The sequence below is a fragment of the Trachurus japonicus genome, chromosome 22 (genome assembly GCF_045865225.1).
Source record: "Trachurus japonicus isolate A0001 chromosome 22, Traja_1.0".
In the NCBI taxonomy this organism is placed as follows: Eukaryota; Metazoa; Chordata; class Actinopteri; order Carangiformes; family Carangidae; genus Trachurus; species Trachurus japonicus.
Window position 1 is genome coordinate 30,490,512 of NC_140928.1, and position 24,675 is coordinate 30,515,186.

The 24,675-nt window shown below is 43.2% G+C and overlaps 1 protein-coding gene across 1 annotated transcript; it reads left to right on the plus strand.

The window, feature by feature from the left end:
- Nucleotides 1-322: 322 nt before the first annotated feature.
- rin3 (Ras and Rab interactor 3) lies at nt 323-24,675 on the plus strand. Its single transcript, XM_085767720.1, has 14 exons — nt 323-621; nt 5,246-5,837; nt 8,711-8,822; nt 8,914-8,986; nt 10,922-11,013; nt 11,953-12,961; nt 18,333-18,513; nt 18,608-18,779; nt 20,049-20,170; nt 20,271-20,457; nt 22,303-22,434; nt 22,596-22,762; nt 22,869-22,983; nt 24,057-24,675. Exons 1-14 carry the CDS (start codon nt 590-592, stop codon nt 24,326-24,328), a joined length of 3,258 nt encoding a protein of 1,085 aa, XP_085623846.1. The 5' UTR covers nt 323-589; the 3' UTR covers nt 24,329-24,675.

Here is a 24,675-nt window from a genome sequence, read left to right on the forward strand (position 1 = left end):
AAAAATGGAGGGGGTAAAAAAAAAAAAAGACTGAAGCTTGCGGGAAACATGAAGTTGTGCATTCCTTCGCAGCATCTGGAAAGTTTTAAATGTAGAAGGAGGGGGTGGGATTAAAGAACTACATTAAATATTTAGGCCGTCGCCTACTTGTTGTTTGCACGATCCTCTGACTCTGATATAAGAATTAATGATGTGAGGAAAAAATGCAAACATGAAGACTTGGCCAGCAGGTCATTTGAATGACTGGTGAAGAAGTGCTCAGTGACGCTGCGGTAGGGCGCGCACGAGACAGACGTTTTGTCGGAGGAGGGAAAAAAAGAAAAAGAAAAAAAAAACAGAGGCAGGGGAAGTTTGACCAAGTGTTGTGTTTCTTCCTGCCTGTCGACCAGCTCAGGAAGTGTGTGCAGAGACAGAAGGGAGGGCTGACACAGAGACAAACTTTTTCCCTTTGCGTTGTAGTTTTTCCTTTTTCAGTCGTGCTCCGACCGACGGGAGGAGGAACCAGGGGCAGAGGAGGCGGGCTCTCCCCATGGAGCCGACAGGCTGACGGACAACACGGGACAAGACACTCGGTGTGTGAGGAGATACGATGGAGGCCAGCCCCGCTCCGCAGGACGCTGGGTGAGTTTACTACACTGTGGCCGTGGGTGAGGACTTAGGGACAGGGGCCGGGCTCTGTGGAGACGTTAGGACAGTGCTGATAGTGGAGGGGGACGAGAGAGAGGGGTGGGGGTGGGGGTGGGGGGGTTAAAAGTCCGACGGTCAGGGGAGGAAAAAACAGATGTGATGACTCACTCACTAATATATAGGTCATTGGCTTCTCTGAGGTTTTTTGGAATATCCTGATCTTTGAGAAATCATCAAAGAACAGTTTTCAGGGTGTGAGAGAAATGCTGATGACTGGCTCTGTGGAAGAATGCTAATGGCTGGAAGTTGTTACTGAGCTCTGGAGTCTGGAGCTGGGACTCAACAGTTGTAAATGTAGACAGAAAGTCTGAGGTCAGAGGAATCTGTCTCAGTGATTCAACTGTGCAAGCAGGCTACAGTGTTACAAGTTCCAGTTGTCTTCAGTATTACAACATCTCCATGCTGAAGAACAAATCTATGAAAAATGTCATGTTAGGTGATCAGTGAAAATCTTACCTAAGTAGAAGCACTCAAGTATTCTTTGCTAAATGCACTTCAAGCAGTAGCTACACCCTTTTTGAGTATTGTAGCTATATCACTTATTCTATGAGTAGCATTTAGCCTACCTTATTGCAGCAAGATTATTAAGCATCATATCCCACAAAATCATTTCATTAGTGAAATATCAATCTGTTGTAAAGTAATAGCCAACTAAGCCTAAAATAGAGTCCAAGCAACAATATTTATCCATAAAGTTCATATATGTAATGAATATGATGTTAACAAATGAAGATAGCCTATTATTCATTGAGTATGATCCAGGATGTCCATGCTGAACTTTTTACTGACAACAGCAATTTCTATTGCTGTTCCAGCTCTGAGATTTAGCTGACTAATAGTTATTCTATCCCTTCCATGTGAGCCAGCATAGATTTGGGTTTTTTTGTCTCTAGTTGTGTGATTTCAAGTGATTTCACCCTCAGTAGCCTGGAAGCTTTAAAACAAAAATTGAATTGAAGTAATTCATCCAGCATATTCTAGCTTTTCTTTTAAAAGTTCCCCCAAATTACAAAAAAACAGGATCACATCCCTTTAGCATTATTCACCTATCAGATCTCTGTTTTATGTGTTAGTATTACCACCCCCCCAAAACAATGGAGGTTAATGAACTTTGTTTGCTCTGAGTTTATAAAAATGCAGTGGGGGAAAAAAAATCATGTCCAGTGATGACATAAAGGAAAGAATGTTGTATTTGGATGAACCAAACCTTGAATGCCTCTGAAAGACAAGGGCCTATGGTTCATTTAAAGGGATAGTTCACCCAAAATTCAAATGCAACTGCATGTCCATATGACGGAGCTCACTTTTCTTCGTCCAAAAACACACCAAAAAACATCCAAATACCTCCATAGTGCTCGTCTGTAATGTCCCTCTTGTATTAAAGCCCCAACATGAGAAATTGTTCCGAAAGAAATTAAATAAGTATATGTTTTAAGCTTGTTTGTAGCAGAAGCTCCCAGTGTTGCTCTGCCGGAATCTCGCGCAATTTGTGGAGCCGTGAACTGGGTGTCGATGCAAATCGCGCAAGATTTGGACGAACCAGGAAGAGCTGGGAGCTTCCGCTACAAACAAGCTTAAAACATAGACTTATTTAATTTTTTTCGGAACAATTTCTTATGTTGGGGCTTCAATACAAGAGGGACATTACAGACGAGCACTATGGAGGTATTTGGATGTTTTTTGGTGTGTCTTTTTGGACAAAGAAAAGTGAGCTCCGTTCGCAACCGTCATATGGACATGCAGTGCTGCGCCGAGCCGCCCTGTAACTCAGAGAAGGCATGGAGGACTCTGAAACTTCTCCCAGCCCTTAGTCGACATGAGGGTGAGTAGATAATGAGTGAAATTTGAATTTTGGGTGAACTATACCTTTAAAAGAACACAAGTTGACATAGCTTAGTGTGGTAAAACGTAGCTGCTGGCTGCTTGGGCCTGAATGGATCATGGGATTGACCGCAGTGTTTTCCAACACTAAGGGAGTATTTCTTTACTCTTGCTCAACACACAGTTCAGTTGTCAGTATAAAGCAGAAGCTGAGAAGACACAACCACTGCATGAAACTACGTCATTCTCCTTGATGCAACACAAATCTTGCAGGCAATCAACTGCAGTTTGCGTAAGATAGCTGATTTAACGTTACAAACAGTGAAGTAAACTGTCATACCAGTGCTAAAACATGCTGTAACAATTCAGCTCAAATTGAAGGGATGTGATTGCATTGTTTGACCAAATGCAGACACAGCAGGGACAGAAGTGATAAGAGTTATTATTAATATGATGTAGTATTTCATCCAGGAAATGACTTGGAGACCAGATCTTAAGAGGTCTGGGTTGAACTGCAGCAAAACAGAGGAAGTGCTGAAACCTGTCTTGTGGTTGGCTACTTAACATGTAGCATTTTGTGTAGCAACAGTGTGTCACTGTCAAATCTTAATGATTGTAGAGAAGATACTGTATGGCTAGTACACAACTGCTTCATCTTGATCGTGATGCATACATCACATACCATCGCACCATGCTAAAAACAATCAATAACTAACCCGCTGCACTGGGTGATGAATGTAGTTATTTTTAATCAGTCCTACATGCACTACTTTGCTGCTATAAATACTTGCAACCACAGTGTTAATCCACAGCCGAGAAACACGCACTATTTATTTAACCAACACTAAATGGTACAGAGTAAAAATGGATGAATTAATGTGTGCATAATGTGAAATGTGTTTCCTGTAGTGGTAACCTACAGGGAATTATCTCCAGCTCTGAATGTCCCCTCAGTTCTACACATCACTGCTTAGTGTTTTGGTTTTGAGTAGCTGTTCAACAGACTATAGGGGTGGCGGAAAAAATAGATACAGCATAGTATCACGATACGCATGGCAATATTGTATCAATACGGACGCAAAGTATCAATCTGAACAGAAGTGAAAGCAGGTTATCTTATTAAAAAACAAATGTTTTCATATGGAGACATCATTTGCGGTTGAAAAAAGCAATTTGGCAATATTTTTCATATCACAATAATATCGTATCGAGACACAAGTATCGCGATAATTAGGGATGCACCGAATAATCGGTAACCGAATATATTCGGCCGAATGTTGCAAAAAAAGCAACATTCGGCCTTCGGTGGAATGAGCGCAAAGCAAGGCCGAATAAAAAATTTTTTAAAAGTCTGATAAATACGCGATCCCGCGATGATCGAAACGGCAGCTTAAACCCCAGCTTTATTAGTAAGTGACTCCTACTGCTGGAAAAACAACAGCAACAAGAGCAGTGGGGGGAAGCTGCACAGCGACCGCGCGCACCGTTGCACGTCGCTCCAAGAGCCCGGTGCGTCCTGTCTGCAGCGGAGACACGGCCACTGAGAGGACTGAGTGAGTGGCTCGTACCTGTAGGAACGTGCCTTTTTATAAGTCATTTAAAAACCAAACACCCAGAACAGCATGCTGAGTACGAGAGGGAGAAACGACTGCAGCAGTTAAAACGAAAGCTCCTCGTCCCAGCATGTCGCCCACTCCGTCCGTGGCCGACAGCTTTTAAAACAGTGTTTCCCAACCTTGGGGTCGGGACCCCACGTGGGGTCACCTGAAATTCAAATGAGGTCGCCTGAAATGTCTAGTAGCCTAATTGATGAATTAAAAAAAATCTGACCAAGAAAGGTTAGGAACCACTGTTTTAAAAGACACTTGGGTTTTTTTGGAATATACTTGCATAGATCTTTCAGCACTCACAATGGGCCTAAATTAAAAACTTTATATAACTTGTTGTGCTTTTTTGATGAGCAATGGCAACTAGAATATTCAAAAACTGTCAGAATAGTCAATAAACATTAACTTTCTTTGAAAATTAAGTTTAAAAAAATATTTTATTTAAAAACTTTATAACCACTTTCGGTATTCGGTATTATTCGGTTATTCGGCCAAGCGTTTTGATTTTATTCGGTATTCAGCTTCGGCCAAAAAATGCCATTCGGTGCACCCCTAGCGATAATGTTTTATCACAGGGAGAGAAGACTGCAAAAGAACTGCTGCATGATTGCTAACATGTTCCACATAGCAACTAAAAAGAAGGAGTGATACGTCTACGCAGAGGAATACTGAGTGATTTGGTTAGTTCCAGATAAACTACAACTGTAACTGTAAGTGTAAATAATTTGTAAAGGCGTATTCTCTTCAGATGGGACTTCCTGTCGGCAGCGAACATACGCTCCATTCACAGCTGTTTACCTCCTGTATCTCTGTCCAGCACTATGAGCTGCTATGGCTAACTGGAGGAGAGCAGAGAGCTGTCTACTGCTGATATTATACTGAGGGGCCATTTGTACCTCATACAACCTCACTTAAAAAAAAAAAACTCAACTATCCCTTTAAGAGATGAACTAACACTAGGTTCAAGTGTTTTCATGGAATTTCCCCTAAAGCTCACTGGTGGCTCATGTTTACGTTATCACAACGGAAAAGTCTGGTGAGCAGATGTTTGTTTCTGGAGCAAACTGAAGCTGAGATCAGATAGGAACAACGTCTCCCCACCTGACCTTTGACCTCTGCTTCCTTCACAGCCACACAGCCCCTCTGACAGGAGCACTCGATCCAACTCCATCCATCCCATCCTCCTCCCCCCTCTCTCCCCCCTCCCTGCCCTCACACCCTCCGGCCCGGCCGTGTCGACCCAAGCCCACGCCTCCTGCGGCGCGGTCCGCTCAGCTCCCCTCTCGACCTCCTCTTCCTCCGTCCACTCCTCCCTCCCTCCCCCCTCCTCTCCCTCCGCTCTCTAAACCTCCTCCGCCTCTCTCTTCCAATCCCCCTCCTCCCAATGTTCCTCCCCCTTTTTCTAACCACCCTCCCCCATCTCTTCCACCTCCTCTCTCCCCTACTCCAGTCTCTCCCTCTCCCCTGCCCTCTCACCCCTCACCTGCCCTCTGTGATCTTGCTACCTCTTTTCCTCCTTCTTCTTCTTCCCCTCCCTCGTCTCCTACAGCCTCCTCCTCCTCCCCTGCCCTCCTTCCACCACCCCCTGTCATCCCACCAATCTCTCCTACTCCTCCATTGCTGAGTCTTGTAGATCGCCTGGTTGGGAGTACCTCCGTATGGCAACCCAAAGTGCTCAGTCAAGACCAAATCACGAGTATAATGGAGAAGGAGACGCCTGGGGTGAGACACACACACATCTACACACTGTTACACACAATCAGCTGAAAGGCTTTAAACTGTGGTAGAGTCATAGTAACAGTCTCATAATACTGAGAAAGCTTCTAAAATGAAACAATGAAAATGTTTGCCAAATGTTTCACAGATCTTATTGGTTAACACTGCATTTTACATTTCCATAATTGTCTAATAATAATATAATGAAAGCTTATGGAAATTACTATTATCAGCCATTCATCAACTATAAAGAAAATGCAGATCTAATTCATCTAAAGCAAAAGTCCAATGACTTGCTCTCTTTCTAAGACTTGGATGAGAGGAGGGATGCCAGTTTCATATCTCTGCAAGTGTCATTCTGTAGTCAGTGAAGCGTAAGGCATTCAGGCTCAGCACTGAGTTCAGGTCACACAATAACAACAGTTAATGACAAATATGACAAGTCTGCCCAGAGGGGACGTCTGAGCCTGCAGAACTCCGAAAACACTTATTGGAGCAGTCAATCTGGAGGAGCTGTGGCAGTAAATGTACCGATGACATCACAGTCACGAATACATCACCTCGAGAACAAACCAGAAGCAGGGGATCTGAAACACTACTTTGAGATCTCACAGGCAGCAAGAATCAACCTGCAACGTGCAGACATGTACCACATATGGACGGACATCCAGGCCAACGTAGACTTCTGACAGTGACAGTGACGCATCCCTTGTACAGTAGATGTGCTGTGATTGGGCAGGCTGAATTGGCAGTCGTCCCCACAGAGAGGACGTGTTGTAGAGGTCTCTGAGCCTGTTTACCCCTGTCTTTAAAAATGCGTCTTGATTGATCAGATCATGAGTGGACAGCGAGACACACCGCTGTTTACACCTGTCTGTAACATGTGTTTCTAAATGTGTCCCGCTGACCACTTACGTCCAGACCTCACCTCCACTACAAAGGACTGCTCACAGTTACGTGCATGCACATGCCATTAGTAGATTAGAATGTTTAGAAACTGTTGCCTTGAACACCAACCAGTACGCTGACATCATCCATTTCCTCTCCTCCTTCGGCTGCGTTGTCATCAACGCCCTGCTTTAATGACGTATTTCCTGCTTTGTCGCACTAACATTTACACTACAAAAGAAAGGTGGATACATGTGTCTTAGACCACCTGTGGTGCCTGTATTTCGGGCTAATCACTTGTGTCCACTTGTGATCTGATCACTCACATTTTAATGACAGGTGTAGACAGGCTCTCTGACTGTTAGACCTACCAACAGAGAGTAAGGATTGAACCTGAAGCACAGTGACCATGCAGTGCTCTCAGCTTTGTGAAGGACCCCACCATCCAGCATGAGGTACTGGACTAGAAGGACCTCCTCTCCCAGGCTCTGTCTGCAATACCTTCTTATTTTACAGGATCCTTAATAATTTACACACCCACACCAACCCCTCCAACTCCAAACTATCTTTGCTCAGCATATTCACTTTAATATGGATATTGTGCTACTGAATAGAGTTGGTTCTTGTTTTTTTTTTTACATTCTTTATGCTAGGAAGCCATCCCACACGGAAAGAACCTATAGGTTTTAATATAGGTTTGAATATATGTGACATACATAAAAAAATAAAATTTTCATATACGCATATATGCTAATATATATGGTGCATATATATGCACAGATAAACTGCATATAGGTTTCATATATGCGCATATATCCTCATGAGGATATAGTATGGTTTCATATATGTGCATATATGAAACATATGCAGTTTATATGTGCATATAGCATTTATGCATATATATGAAAACAGCCAATTTTATGTATGTCACATATTCAAACCTGTATTAAAACCTATAGGTTCTTTCCATGTGGGATGGCAACAAGAGTGGAGGCATTGTTTCAGTCACCTTTATTGCATACATAGATGACAAACTGAGTTTCACAGACAATGCTGGTATTATACGAGAGATGTCCAGTCAGAGACTGTTTTTAATGAGGAACCTGAAGGAGTCAGGCTCAGTCATGACATTTTGGAAACAGTGTATGTCAGCAGGATAGAGAGCATCCTTGTTTTAAATATCTTTGTCTGGTAGGGGCACTTGACTGTGGTAAATAAAAACAAGCTGACCAGGGCTGTGAAGACAACAGGAGAGATGGTGGGCTGCCAACAGAAGCTGTTAGATGACCTCTACGTCATCACAGCCACACACAGGAAAGCTCTGACATTCACCAACAGCAAAACACACTCCCCACCCTGAGCCTGAGCCTGGGGGCACTGTAGGACACCCATGACAAAGACATGTGATCAATGTAATCACAGAATCCCAGCAAGCTCAGGGTCCTCACCCCTCTAGGCTTTGTGTCCCTGGGTGTGGACAGGCCTGCAAGCTTTACTGGTGACATAACAGATGGTTTTTGCATGTGTGAGGTCTCTGTTGGTAATGTGAAGTGATGAAGCTTGTGGATTTGCTTGTTTTATTTTATTTTATGTCTTTATTTCCTGGCTGAGCCAAGGCAATTTCTCTGCCCATACTGGACTAGTTTAAATGTATTCTCTCTCCTATAAACAAGTATATACAGTATATGATTCCCTCTTTCAAGAATTATAGGAAACTATAGGACCTGTAAAATAAAGTGTTACCAGATACATCACATAATATTGGCAAGTACAGCTCAGAAACACTAGAACCAGCTTTAAAAACCCATGTGAGTTCAATTTTAATACAGGCTGTTGTGTAGAAAATTGCTCTATTAATTTTGAAATTGTTATTTATAAGTCATTTCAATTTGTTGTGTTGCATTGCATACTGTTTTTTGTACAAGCTGTTTAACCTGATGTAGTATTTCACTTCACATGTTCTCCATTCTGACTCTTGCTGACAATTGCAGGCCTTCCTTGTCAACAGCGCGGAGGACAAAGGAATGCTGCTGTCAGTGCGCCTGTCTGCTGAACAGGGAGCACCGCTCGTACACAGTCTGATGGTCAAACAACACAAGACATGTATGTGTGACGCATGAGTGCAGCTTCACATAATGGATAATGATAACATGTCAGAGCAGTTAGTGATTCATTCTTTTGTTTTCTGTCTCAGTTGTCCACTTAGAGGGCTCCTCCCTCCTTTTTGATGACATCTTCAAACTGATTCACTTCTACTGCACCAGCAGGTAAAAATACTCTATATAAAAGCATGTACCTAAACATATATACAGTACATACACACATTCAAAAACAATCATACATGAAAAGTAATTGCAGCCTTAGTTCTTGTTCTGAAAACATCATTTAAGCATTCACAGTGAAGCAAGAACCTGTCGGCTACTGACAACAAAAGCTAATTGGTGCCAGGAGCTATCAAACCGAGTCAAATCAATCAGATGAGACTGGTGGTGTGGGTTTGAACTTCTTTACAACATACTGAGAGATTTCAGAAGATTTACTACTGAGAATTGTTGATTTGCACAATGCTCATAGGTTTACACAGTCATCTCCAAGAGTTAACACTGGGAACACACTGCCTGTGTTGGATGTGTCTGTCTGCTGAGGCTGCTGCCTTCAGTCCACTGTTGGATTTTTGACATTCTAAATTGATTTCTGATTTATTTTGGGTATAAGACATAATTAAAATGTCACTGTTAGATGCTTTAAAATATGTACAGTTTGTTTTTTCATGAATGTGTCACATTCTGATATTCATCAGTTCAGCTGGACAAAAAGTGTAAAAAGCTAGGATCAGATGTACAACCTCCCACAAACAAACTGTTGATCTCATATTCACATCATGGTAGCATCACATAAAACTAACCTCCATTAGTTATCTGCCTATGTTGATTGTGAATATGATACAGACATGAAACAACATGAATAGGCTATATTTTGGCAGCTGCATGCATGTGAGACAGTGACATTTTTGTTATGTTTTCTGCCATTAGTAAATCAGAAATGAACAATAAAGAAATGCATCAATCATTCCAGTAAGCTGCTCTGTGTAGAGAGAGAGAGCTGCAGCAGCAGTGCGTGTGTGAAGCACTGTAGCGAGTCGACTCACTGGAATGGATGCCAAACTAAGGCAACTCCACAAGACCAATACAGAACATGCAGTGAGGTTAACAGAGAGTAACTAATGTAGTTAGACTGTAAAGGAATCACTGAAGCTGCCCAATATCACTACAACATGCAAATCATGCTGCACGGTACTCATCATGGTGTGGGGCTCTGGTGCTGGACAGCTCACCACACAGACCCTGAACATCAAAGTATCAGTCTACACCAGAATGACTTCAGACAAAGGCAGACCACGCTGTGGTGTGACCTGCTGATGCCTGGAGGATGGGCTTCAGGAGACACTCACACCTCAAATCCTGAGAATATGTCTGAGCTTTAAAACAGTTTAAAGGGATAGTTCAACATTTTGGAAAATTCACCTATTGCCATAATCCCTATAGTCATAGCAGTAGGTTCATTACCTTTAATTATCGATGCATGTTGTTTTGAGATCCGCGGGGCAGAGACGTGAGCTGAAGGTCCCCTGTCCCTCGTAATGAACCTACTGCTATGACTATAAGGATTATGGCAATAGGCGAATTTGCCAAAATGTTCTATCTATCCCTTTAACAGGAAGACTGGTCTAAACTTCCTACAGGTCTGCTCAGCAGCTACAGGAGGAGCTTATCTCAAATCATTGCTGCCAAAGGCTTCACTTACACCACCAACGCTTTTATCTTTTATGTGAACACACCAAATATTTTAACCAACTGTGTGTCATCAGCCAAAAGCACATTGTGTTTGACTTTCCCTCTGGTTAAGATCATATCACTTCCCACAAGTAATTAACACAGCACCAGCTTATGATGAAGGCTCCTGCCACTATAAATACACCTGTGCACATAATCACTTCAGTTATGATTCAGATACATTCAACATTCATCAAAGTACATGGACACACAACGCGCCTACACATGCACACAAAACAAAAAGGACATTATATAACGCACATTTGCATAAACACACATGCAGCCACGTTAGCAGAAAGATTGTAGTGGGTTGTTATACCAAAACTCTCCAGTTGCACTAAATGCTTCCTAATTGAATCCACCAATCAGGGACATCCTGACCACCCCACTGAGGTTACCCCGAGCCATTACCACGGCAACTACGAGAGAGGAGCTGGATGTCCTTTCTGCCATGGGTGCAGGTACATGAATCTACATCATTAGTCAAATGAAACTGGGTCTTTGCTGCAGCAAAGAACAGGATATAGCAGTGATATGAGATGAGAGAGCCTGCATCATTAACACTATTTTATACCAACAAAGATGCTTCCTGGATAAATGTATATGGATAGATGCAGGGCTCCAGACTAACTTCTTTTACTAGGAGCACAGTGGGCCCTAACTTAAAGGGATAGTTCAACATTTTGGCAAATTGGCCCATTGCCGTAATCCCTATAGTCATAGCCGTAGGTTTGTTACCTTTAATTGTTGGTGCAAGCTATTTTTTGAATGGCGCAGCCGAGCCGCAAACTGCTCAGAGCTACGCTACGGAGGCTCATGGGATTTCTTCAGCAAACTCAGCAAACTGTCTTGCAAAGCAAATATTCACATTTACATTTCATTCATGATCCTCGTACACCTTGGCTTGCCACCTGTAATGACAGATTTCAGATTCTTTGAGTGTTAAAAAAAAAAAAAACAGCTGGTACTGGTTGCACATGTGCAAGTAGATGAAAAATGTACTTGCACTGTCTCAAGTTTTAGGGGCAAAACGCCCTGCCCCCCATTCAGGGGCAGTCTGGAGCCCTGACATGCGTGAATTGAAACATACAAACACAGAATGAATATGAAAAATATAAAGAAAAGAGACAAGCAGAACAGAGAAAATGGTATGAACAACTTGACCCACTGTACGTATAAAGTATAATGTCTTTAGACATTGTAAAAGAATCGATTTGTTATTTATATTATACAGTAACCTAAGAGATTATACATGTAACATCTTAGGTTGTTGCTGATAGGTTAACACCTTTCTCATATTCCCCTGTTATATCTGAAATAATAGGAGAGTGTGATCTGACCTGACCTGACCTGACTGAGCCTGGGCAGGAAATCTAAACTCTGGTCTTCGTGTTTTGCAGATTACTGGACATCTGATGTCAACCAGCGGGCAAAGAACCAGGACCAGAACCAGACCAGTGTGTATTTGTACGTGAACCCAGTCACTGTAGAGCAGAGTCCCAACAACGACCTGAACCACTGCTCTGTCCCAAAACCTGATGTCATCACCAGTCAGAACAGCGCCCCCACCCTGCAGAATGGAGAAGCCTGTCAGAAGGTCACCCCAGAGGACAAAGGTCAGACCAAGACCACCACCAACCAGGAAATTAAATACAAACGCCCCCCACCCCGACCCCCCAGCCTGGGCACAGGCTCAGGGATGGGCCTCCTCTTTTCCTCCCCCCCCTCGTCTCAAACTTCATCTACTACAACTCCAGCAGCTGCAAGAAAAGAGGAAGGAAAGGGAGGAGGAGGGGAGAGAGAAGAGAGGAAGTCAGTGTCAACATCACCTTCTCCTCTGAGGCCTCCTGCCCCGCCGCAGAGCCGAGCAGCTCCCCGTCTGCCTCCTGCTCCTCTCTGTCGCACCTCTTCGCGGAAGAGCACTGAGCGAGGGGTAGGAGACGGGACGGAGAGAGAGATGGGACAAAATTCTGCAAAGAAAACTGGGGGAGGAGACAGAGGTGAGGAGAAAACAGGACAAAAATCAGGTCTGTTGGGTGAGGGGAGTGAACAAGAGAGCAGCAGCCAAGCTCAAGAAGAGGAGATTAAAACAGACAGAGAGAAGAGAGAGAAAGACAATGAGAAGGAGGGAAAAGAGTGTCCATCATCAGTGAAGAGACCGTCCCGTCCAGTCCCTCCACCGAGGAGGAAACCTACTTCCTCAGACCTACCTGTCGGCCCCAAACAGGCTGCAGCAGGATTAGCGAATCAGACTGCAGGGGCGAAAGGCCCCACGCCAGCGAGGAGGCCCGATGTGTCACTGTACTCACCACAGGGGGGCACTGTGCTGACAACTGACCCCGACTCCTGCTCTACCAGCAGCACAGAGGAAGAAGCAGAGCCAAACCAGGAGCAGGAACAAAACCACAGGTAGGTCTGGGCCATGGATGTAGGCACAGATATACTGTATATATAAGAAGACTAACCGACACTGCTGCCCAATGACACAACGTCACTACACGGCCGCCATCTTGTGTCAGTCCGCTCACTCACCTCCCTCTGGTGCATGTTCTACTAAAACAAACAGAACATGTTCAGTTGTTGACTGATTTTCATATGGCTTGGTATGTTATGAAGGTCAGAAATGCAGTTATGATATTCCATACTTAAAATTACAAATAATTTTAATAATGTACTTTTCCATGAAAGTAACACTATAGTGACATTATGCAAATCGTTAAAGTAATAGCTATATACGGTCAAAATGTCACCGAGTTATGAGTAGTTTTTTAGTGCAGATGACTGGATCACCCAGCTTACTGCAGCCAGAGCCAGAAGGAGTGGACCAGCACAAGGTGGCTGCCTGTAGTTACGTCTGCTCCTAGTCCGATCCACCGCCTTGGGTCTGGGTTTTCTGCTGTGAAGAGGAAAAGTGTGAATAATAATTAACTATTCTCTGAACCACCTAACTATGGCAAACAGTCACTTGGACACAAGTTAAAACTGATTAAATTTAGGTGGTCAAAGGTCAAGATTAGTGGGACCTCACAAACTCTGGATAAACAGGAATGTGAACTGGTTAGAAAACTGCATTGCACTCAGCAGGTGTTCACTCCTAAAATCCTTAATGCTGCCTTTCACTACGTGGTACCAGCTCAACTCGACTTGAATCAACTCAACTCGACTTTGGTACCATTTTCCATTACGCTTTTAGAGTAGCTGGTCGTCATAGCAATGCTGTGCAAAACTTCTGCGACATCAACGCAACACATGGACACACCAACAACAGAAACATCTGGAGCTCCTCGATCGACCACAGCTTGGTTTTTCAGGCTGCCATTTTCCGAAATGTACCTTTAGTACTTATTTCCCTCAGCCGAGGTGGTCCAAGAAAAGTAGTAGCAGGTCCCAGATTCCAGGTACTTTGAGTGGAGCTGGTAGGCATGTAGTGGAAACACAGCATTAGATAACAAAGCAACATCCACATGTTAGCCAACTACTCATGCAGAGTAGCTGTTGAGTATAATGAGGTCTTGTTTTTATAAATCATGTGACTGTGATGCACATGCAGTACATTTAGAGGCAGGATTCAGAAAAAACCACTTGTGGTAAACCAGATATCACCCAAACACAGGATGACTGAGTTATACTGAGAGAACATCTGGTACTTTGTAGCGTTCCAGGCAACCCGCAACTCGCGTTTCTCCAACCTGTTTTACCTGTGAAAGTGCACTATAATGGCCACTCGCAACTTCCGACCCGTGAACTCGCACCAGATCGAACTGGTACGACTTCACAGGTCGGAAATACATGAGTTACGGGCTGCCTTGAACGCACCATAACGTCTTGTCAGCCAATGGAGTTAGCAGTCCCCGCCCTCGTCATGGATCTATTGGTCCTCGTCCCTACGTCACCACATTCAGGCGCATCCCTTGGCTGCACACACAGCCCTGCATGCCGTTCTCTCTCCTCATTGGATAAAACTTGTAGGATACAAGAAAAGTTTTCTCCTCGGCTCAGAGCAGAGCAGAGGGACTGACAGACCCGTGTTTCGGTCCAAACACTCCATGTAAGTGATTCCCGTCGGAAGATATAACTATTTAAGACTTATATTAAGTCACAAAAATATCGCTTACTTCTGCTTTAAGCTTAAGTCTCAAAATCTGGCTCCCTCACTATATTGTAGCATTTTGTATCTTTAAAAGAGTTAAACGCTGTATTGCTTGCTCTCCAACAGTAACACTGTCAGACTTGTGGGAGATTTTGAAAAGAGATCCATCACTGATGCAGCCAAACCAAAATTATAGCCTTTTGTATTGCACACATTATTCTTTCAAAATTAAACATGGCACCCAAATAATTAATAATGCAGTTTGACCTGCAAATGTGGATTCGGTTAACTAGAGACAGACAGACACAAAAAAGCTTTATGCTAATTCTGCATACACAGTTAGAGTTAAGTAATATTATAATAATGATCACATCCTAATACTATCCTAATACATTAGGTCCGTGATAAAGACTGAGATATTGCAAGACAACTGACTGCATCTAATGCATGCATTGACACATCAACAGGAATTTTATTCAAATGAACTGGTGTGTGTCTCTGTCTTTTTTAACACATGTAAAAAAAAAAACATGAATTCTTCACTTATCAAAGATATAAAACTACAAACTGCAATATTGAAATAAATGAGGGCAGTTTTACAATTTAAATATTTGCACAGGAAATGACACTTCCCTCTCATACAAGGTCAGCTTAATGGAAGTCCTACAAATGTTACATCCACATTTTTATTTAACAGTGAAGTATGTGGCAACATAATCAGGCCAAGAGCTTCAGTTAATGAATGAAGGAATGAGGAAAGAATGTGATCTGAGTGACTGTGACTGTGTCATGATTGTTGATGGTTGCTGGGCAGGACTCGCACACTCCGCCAAGGCCAAACAGTCCTACACATATCTGCTTTCTTGCTGCCCTTCAAAGAGAGGTAATAACAGTAACATTGGTGATTTATTCATGAGTTAACTCAATTAGCCATACGATCGAGAGACATGATTCCCAGATATTTTTGATGAAAAGGGAATTGAACAGATTCCTCACCAGTGCCTCTTCCCTCCAGCAAGTTTGGTGCAAATCAGTTCAGTACTTTCTGCATAATCCATGTTAGCAAACAAAAGAACCAACAAACACAGAAGAAAACATCCCCTCCTTGGCAGAGGTGGAAACAAAAGAAATCCCAAGAGCAGCAGATGTGCAGACAGAAGAGCCCTATCCTAAGCCATGAACTTCAAAAAGTGATACAGCAGCTAAGCTCTGCAACTTGTGCTCTTGATGCTATGCCCACCAAGTTTTTCAAAGATGTTTTTAACTGCCTGGTGGATGATGTGCTTGAAATTGTTAATACCTCACTGCTCACTGGACTTTTCCCCACTATTCTCAAACATGCTATTATTACTCCATTGTTAAAGAAGACCAATCTAGATCCATCTGTTATTGATAATTATAGGCCCATTTCTAATCTTCCATTCCTGGGGAAAATTCTCGAAAAAGCAGTCTATCAGCAATTACATGTACATCTGTCAGAAAATAACCTATTTGACATGTATCAGTCTGGTTTTAGAGTCAACCATAGTACAGAAACGGCCCTTACCCGAGTAGTTAACGATCTTAAAATCAACTCTGACAGCCATAAAGTTTCAGTCCTAGTCCTTCTCGATCTCAGTGCCGCTTTCGACACGGTTGATCATGGTATCCTGCTTCAGCACCTTGAGCACGGTGTAGGCCTTAAAGGCACTGTTCTAAGCTGGCTTTCCTCCTACCTTACTCATAGATCCTATTCTGTTTCTATTGCTGACTTCAAATCAGACAAAGTTAGCATTTCTTATGGTGTTCCCCAAGGGTCTATTCTTGGCCCACTCCTGTTCAATTTGTATATGCTCCCACTTGGTTACTTAATCCGTAAACTCAACATTTCATATCATTCCTATGCTGACGACACACAACTATACATATCTGTTTCTGCTGACCACCTGAGCCCAGTAAATGATCTCATTCAGTGTATTAAAGATGTTAGACAGTGGATGGCTGAAAACTTCCTACAATTGAACGATGAAAAAACTGAAATTCTTGTAGTAGGTCCGAAGACTCTGAGGCACCATATCTGTTCCTTATTAATTCCATGTCCTGTGAAACCTAGTGAGCATGTAAGAAACCTAGGTGTGATTCTCGATGCTGATCTCAACTTTCATAAGCATGTCTCTTTCATTTCTAAGACTGCTTTCTACCATCTTAGGAACATATCTAAAGTTAGACCCATTTTATCCTTATCTGATTCTGAAAAGTTGGTTCACGCTTTTATTTCAAGTAGGTTAGACTACTGCAACGCACTTTTACCTGGACTAACAAAACAAGCACTTTATAAACTGCAGCTTATCCAGAATGCTGCAGCCAGAGTTTTAACAAGAACCAAAAGATGTGAACACATCACTCCGATTTTAGCATCTCTTCACTGGCTTCCAGTGAAGCAAATAATTGATTTTAAAATTCTACTTATTGTTTTTAAAGCTCTGAACGGTGCAGCTCCTCCCTACATCTCTGACATGCTCACTGAGTACACACCAGACAGATCCCTGAGATCATCAAGTAAAGGTCTACTCACTATTCCAAGAATACACTCAAACTCAGCTCATGGTGCCTTCAGTCATTATGGTCCTACTCTTTGGAACTCCCTACCTCACGAACTCAGGTCTGCTACAACAGTATCTTCTTTTAAAAGCAGACTAAAAACATTTCTTTTTTCATAAGCTTTTAGTTTTTAATTGTTGTTTTTCTTTAATTTGCAATATTTCCCTCTTTCCTAACAAGTTTCTTAGTTTTTAAATTGTTTTTAATCTGCAACACTTTCTTCTTATTGTTTTCTTATTGTGTTTTTTCTATACATATTTTACGAGCTGTAATGTTGTTCTATTTTTGTGAAAGCACATTGAGTTTGCGCTTGTCGCATGAAATGTGCTATATAAATAAAATTGTTGTTGTTGTTACATAGCATCATAACAACATCCTCTGTCCTTAGACCCTCACATCCACTGAGGAAAAACTCCAGGAGAAAGCTCAGGGTGAGAGGCAGAGGAGGATCCCTCACCCAGGACGGGCAGACGGGACATAGATGTTGTTTATAGACAAGAAAACAGTTTGCAACATGGAATGTGGAAAAACATGGAAATGGAATCAGTCAGTTAACAAGAGCTGATGGAGGCAGCTTCTGGTGGGAAGACTGGGTCATTATACAGGAACATCAGGGAGAGCAGGCTGGGTTAATGGGAGTACTGGGTGGCAGACTGGTTCATATTGAAGCACATAGTATGTAGAGAACAGAGTGCTCTGATAGGATGACCACTTTTCTTAGCCCCTGTTAATGTTGCAGCATTATGAATCAGCTGGAGACTTGGCACTGCATTACTGGAACATCCTGATAGGGAGAATTACAGTACCTCTGTCTTAGAGGGAACATGCTGAAGATTTTCACAATGATGTCAGGTGGAAGAAGGCTGTCCTAGAGACTTGTTTCATGTGTGAGGTAAAGCTTGTGTCCTGGTCAAAAGTGAGCCACTGGAGGAGAGTGGGTTGGCCATCAGACTGTCAGGTGGAGAGGCTTGCCAGAGGCATGCTATAAAACACTTTCAAAGGAGGTTAAATCGAAAGCAACTGGCTTTCGATTTAACCTCCTTTGAAATACTATGACCTGGACAAATGAGAATATGCACCGGCAATAAAACACTGTGTGTTTCTCCTCAGTCGCCCTGCAGAGAGCCGTAATCCCAAGGCAGCGGTGAAGAGAACCCCCACGACTGTGATCCTGGATCTGGCCCGCCACCGCCTGTCCACCGTCATCACCGGCCTCATCAGCCACGACCGCCGCCTCACACAGCGCATCGTAGAGCTGGCCAGGGACCCTCAGAGCTACTTTGGTAACCTGGTGAGTGCAATGAGGGAGAAATATCCTTATTATTATTTGGGTTTCAACAGCATCGACCAAAAAATTTACTTTAGCTTTCCTGTGGTATATTCAGGTGAAAGAGCACCGTGCCTTCACCTTGGAGACCATGTCGCGCCACGCCACCTCCACTGAGCTGTTACAGGAGATCAGACAGATGATGACTCAGCTCAAGAGTTACCTCCTGCAGAGTACAGAGCTGCAGGCCATGCTGGAGGTACAGCATCAGTACGCACAGGACAAACTAGGTAACTCATGCTCTACTGCACATTTATATGGGGAATGTGTTTATACTGTATTGCTTGTGGAGTGTTTTCTGTGGATGTAAAACTTTGTCAAATCTGATAAAATTATCTCAGACTTAGATTTAAGACAGAGATAGTAGAGGTGTGAAATTTGTAGTACCGTATGTAGACATTTGTCAAATAGAGTACTCTATTGAAAACATAGTGTCTGTGTTGTATTATGGGATTTGCAGGAGCATTTTCGGAGCTTGACACAAACAATGTACTAAAAGTCTCGTTGTCTTGGGCTCTGCAGCCTTAATTTTAGTCTGTTCATGAGAATGCAGTTATCATGCCAACCAGTAGAGGTCACTATAAAGCTCCCACATTAACACTGTACTTTATCTAAAGTGTTGATCCGTAAGAAGATATATTTGTTTATACCACATCTCTTCTGATTGGCTCTGTGGTTTCTAGGTGAACCGGTAAAACATATAACAGATTTCCTATACACACTCAAATCATGCACAGTTGACTATTGGGACGAGGAGGGCGGGGGCTTGGGGCGGTGATTATTTCCTTGTAACATCATAAAGGTTCTCTGTGGAAGGAGCACTTAAAATCTGCCGCAGTGATAATATAGAACATAGACCTGCTGATGAATCCAAAATCCTCACACAGTAGAATACACACCCTTCAAAACTATAAGAACCTGTAGAAATGAATGTGGTTTTTCTGGGGCGGCGTTTAGCTCACTGGGTAAAGCTGCCGCCCCATGTTGAGGCTCAGTCCTCGGTGCAGGCGGCCCCGGTTCGAGTCCCGCGTCAGACGGCCCTTTCCTGCGTGTCATTCCCCCACTCTCTGCCTCCCCGTTTCCTGTCTCTCTCTCAACTGCACTATCAATTAAAGGCAATAAAGGCCCAAAAAATATACTTAAAAAAAAAAAGAAGAAGAAGTGAATGTGGTTTTCACTTACATTAATAGGATATTATATATTAATCTCCAAAACTAACAAGAATAACATCTATTTCCCTGTCTCATTTTTACATAAGAAATGCACTAATTCATAATTCATGCATTCTTCTCAATACCTGTACAATCTAGTAGGATCCAATTACTGATTAGCCCTGAATGCAGTATGTACAATAAGGTTTAGTCCTTGTGTCAGAGAGGTCATTCAACATAGTTTAGTTGTGGGATTGTTTTAAATTCATCGTCCAATTTGCAGGACAGAAAATCAGAACCCTCTTTTACACTTCCTGTGTGTGTGTGTGTGTGTGTGTGTGTGTGCAGAGAGCATAGTGGAAGCTGCTCTGTGTAAGAGTGTGCTGAAGCCACTGAGGGAGCCAATTTACCAGTGTCTGGAGAAACTGCACAACAACGACAGCAGCCTGAAGCAGCTGACACAGAACCAGGTAGAGCACCAACACCAACAAAGAATGATTGCTACCATTACATTATTTTTAAGTCGGCCGGCAGTAGCAGCTCTGACGTTGACAGGCTGTGTACTGTCAGTCTGTTGTCCTAGGCAGCACCACCACGGCTCTGGGAGTGACCACGTCTGTCCCCGAGGCCTCGGCCATGGAGAAGATCAGCATCAAACTGAACAACCTCCACATGGAGTACTCTCCTCAGAAAAAGATTGAGCTGCTGCTGAAGGCCTGCAAGATCATCTATGATTCCATGGCCATCAGTTCTCCAGGTCAGAGCCGCTAACAGTCATTTAAAGGGATATTTCAACATTTTGGTAAATTTGCCTATTGCCATAATCCCTATAGGTTCATTACCTTTAATTGTCGGTGCAAGCTGTTTTTAGATCGGCGGGGCAGAGACGTGAGTTGATCAGCTAACGCAATGGAGGTGCATGGTATTTCCACGTTGCCCTCATCAAACTAAATACACAATCCAACAACTCCAAAACACTCTGGTGGACAAGTTGTGACCTGCACATTCACCACACTAGCAGCCGTAATACACAGTTTTATAAATATTTAAAGTAGGGGATCCCTGCTTCATCTCTCCATCAGTTTGGGCAAAACTGCTGATGTGCGTTGCCTTCAGGGACAGTTTTTCATCAAGCAGTCTCTGTATTTACCCTGAAAACAACTCTGTCTCGTAATGTTCTGTTATTACCTCATAGCGTGGTGAATGTGCAGGTCACAACTTGTCCACCAGAGCGTTTTAGAGTTGTTGGATTGTGTATTTAATGAGTTTGATGAGGGAAAGGCAAAAATACTACAGAGCGCACATCTCTGCTCGGCCGTTCTAAAAACAGCTTGCACCGACATTTAAAGGTAATGAACCTTCTCTTAAGACTAGGGATTATAGCAATATGCTAATTTGCCAAAATGTTGAAATATCCCTTTAACCTCTGACCTCTAATGCTTCTCTAATGTCACTTGTGTTTGTTTGTCTGTGAATCACTAAAGTTAAAGAAGAGGTGAACATTCTCACCAGCAGATCATGTTTTGGTTGCTTTGTTTTTAGCTCCATAACAAGCATGAACATTAGAGTCAATCTCTCACACCACATAGCAATTAAATACTTAATGGACCTTACAGTGTAACACATTTGATTGACAGAGGTCCCAGATCCAATCGGTGAGGTGCCAGCGAGGTGCCGGATCTTGTTCTGGCAGGATCCGGCACAAATTAAGCACTGAAAATAAGTAATGAAAGTATGTATGTTTCGTGCTGATATCATATCGGATCGATATCGGTATCGGCCGATATTCAAGGCTGCAATATTGGTATCATATCGGAAGTGAAAAAGTGGTATCGGGACAGCCCTAGTTGAAATGATGATATGATGAGACTCATTTATATGTTTTCTAGTGCAGAGGTCTTCAACAGGGGGTCTGTGACCCCGAGGGGATCCGCAGAGGTACTGCAAGGGGGTCATGAACTTTTTGGTTGATTATACTTCTATATTTTTTTGTTTCCACATTTATATATAAAATAAAAATGTCAATTTAAATAGATTGTATGCATGATTATCATGCAATTAACAGACATAGTTGATATAACAAAGTGTGCTTATAAAAGACTGAATGAATGGCCACCCTACTCACTGTACCTTTAAAATAATTTAATGCATGAATATATGACTATACCTGTGAATTATTTGAATAGCTTGGTACTGAATTAAGGGGATACTAGGCTCAGTTTAATATAATACAAACTTGTATGAATATACTGTATTTAGCAGGGGTCCCTGCTTCATCTCTGCAGTAGTTTGGGGGTCCTCGGCCTGAAAAACGTTGAAGACCCCTGTTCTAGTGCTTTCCTTCATAGTTGTCGTCTGTGAGGGAAAGGCTGTTTTTATTCTGATCACCATCAACACATACACACACATAAAGCACAGCTAGTGCAACAACAGCATGAGGTCAATGTTAACGAGGCTGGGGGAGTTCAAATCAAAATGTTGGACTCTGGAATGTCAGAATGTTTATTTATTTGTGTGTGTGTGTGTGTGTGTGTGTGTGTGTGTGTGTGTGTGTGTGTGTGTGTGTGTGTGTGTGTGTGTGTGTGTGTGTGTGTGTGTGTAGGGCGGGCCCATGGTGCTGATGACTTCCTGCCTGTAATGATGTACGTCCTGGCTAGATCCAATCTGCTTGCCTTGCAGCTAGATGTTGAGTATATGATGGAGTTGATGGATCCATCACTAACAATAGGAGAAGGTAAAGACACACATGCATCGCTACATACGCTCTCATCACCTAGCAAACCTGAATCATCATTTCCTAGCTGATACTGAAGCAGCTTTGAGACATGTCACAGTGTAAATTGACTGAAACCTGAGTGTGTTTATGACATGACTGATGCACATGATTCTGTGTAGGCTCCTATTACCTGACCACCACCTACGGGGCTCTGGAGCACATTAAGACCTTCGACCAGCAGAGGTCAGCCACGAGGCAGCTCAGCAGAGAGGTCCAGGACTCCATCCACCGCTGGGAGAGACGACGCACACTCAACCAGGAGCGCACGGCCCAAGGATCTGTGCGGGTACACACACACGCTCACACTCAATACATAGAGAGACAAGACAGAGTGACTGTGACTGTGACGCTCACACATACTGTGTGTGTGTATGTGTGTTTGTGCTGTGTAGGACTTTCTGACAGTGTGTTGTCCTGAGGTTGGAGCTAACCCAAAAACTCTGGGTGTCCTCCCCACCACCACAGTGGAGCAGCTGGCAGAGCAGTGTGCTTCACGCTTCGAACAAGGTCAGTGTCTGGATGACATCACGTACTGTACCAGGGATCTCAGCTGCTACAGCTGTTACTGTTGTTGTTTTTAAAGGGACAACGAGGAGTTTGTATTTGGTTATAAAAAAGTCTCACATTAATGTGGATTAATCTACGCTACCCACACTTGTTAATGGCTCCATTTTCGATCAATATATCGTTTTGTCTCTATCGTTATTTTGTTATTTTAATTAATGGTTGAAATGCTGGACGAGCCGACCAGCGTTTCCTTACTTTCGGTTTCGCGGACGCTGCCCGGCGGATCATGATAATAAAGCCGCCGTATCGCCGTTTATGGTCAAAACTACGGCGGTATCTGATCGTCTTCGAACCTCTGACTTTAATTCTTGATGATTGAAAACATTCTTGGCAAGACGGCCGTCTTGTGCCGGTTCAAGAATTTCACCGTGCACGCGGAAGCTCATGGTAAATGTAGTGTGAGAATACTTCGCTTTCCAAAACTCCTCGTTGTCCCTTTAACAAAGACGAAGGCACTTGATTGCTAAAAGGCAAAGCCCGTGTGGCGCTGGCAGCGGCCACAAATAAGAGACACCAGCGTTGATGAGGTGCTGACAACAATACAGTATATAGTGTCCACACACCCATACTGGTTTTATACGACTAAAGGGGACATGTCGGCACAGGAGCGAGTGGAGTGTGGATGTGAGCCAATCGCCTTCAACCATGCATGGAAAAGGGGAATGACAGTAAAGTAATTTATTGAGAAACAATGCCCAGGTCAGCAATGCATGACAAAAAACATGTGGTTCATTCGTCCCCTTGAGTCACATAAACCAACACGACGTGTAGCAAAGCGAAAACAGTGTTTCCATTACACTTTTGCGAAACACGTTTGTATCGATACGTCTCAAAAACCACCTCATGAGAGTGTAAAAACTTTTTTGCGATATTTGAGAGTTTTTTCTAAATGTAGGTGTTTCCATTACCAGTTTTTCATTTCGATATTTAGGTTTTGCACATTTCAAGGGGTAATGGAAATGCACCTTATGACACAGTGTAATCATTGTCACACCTCCTTGCTTCTCCTATAGACTCCTACACTCTCAGTGTGTATATGGATGGTGTTCAGCGGGCCCTGGCGTCTACAGAGCTGGCCCTCAGTGTTAAGAACAGCTGCCAGCCTGGAGCCTACTGTTTCGTCTATCACCCCATCGACCAACCCATCAACCCCCCCGGCCGCAGCTGCCCCAGTGACCCGCCCCCACCTCCACCTCCACCTGCACAGAGCTTCCTCCCAGCTGACCCTGCAGCTGCGGACGCTGTGGAGCCAGAGGCGGAAGAGGAGAGTTTAATCAGCCTGTAACCGCTTCCGCATCACAGTGGCAGCTGCTGTATCACTATGGCAACTTCATGACAGTGGCAACTGCAAAGGGTTACTTCAAAACAAGATCATGACATTTAGGAAAGTGTTTTAATCTCAGGTCCCACCTGAAATATTAATCAAATTCAGACATCAGTGATACAATAGGTCTGATGTGGACTGGTGCATGCACAGTATCCAACAGGACTGAATGTGATGACGTGTGGTGCGACTGTTGTTTTCAATCAACACGTCTCTGACTGGTCTGATGCCACATGCTTCATGCATCACCACACAGAGCAGAGGGTGCTAAAATAAGACAGCAAAGACACGAGAGACTGAGGCCCCGT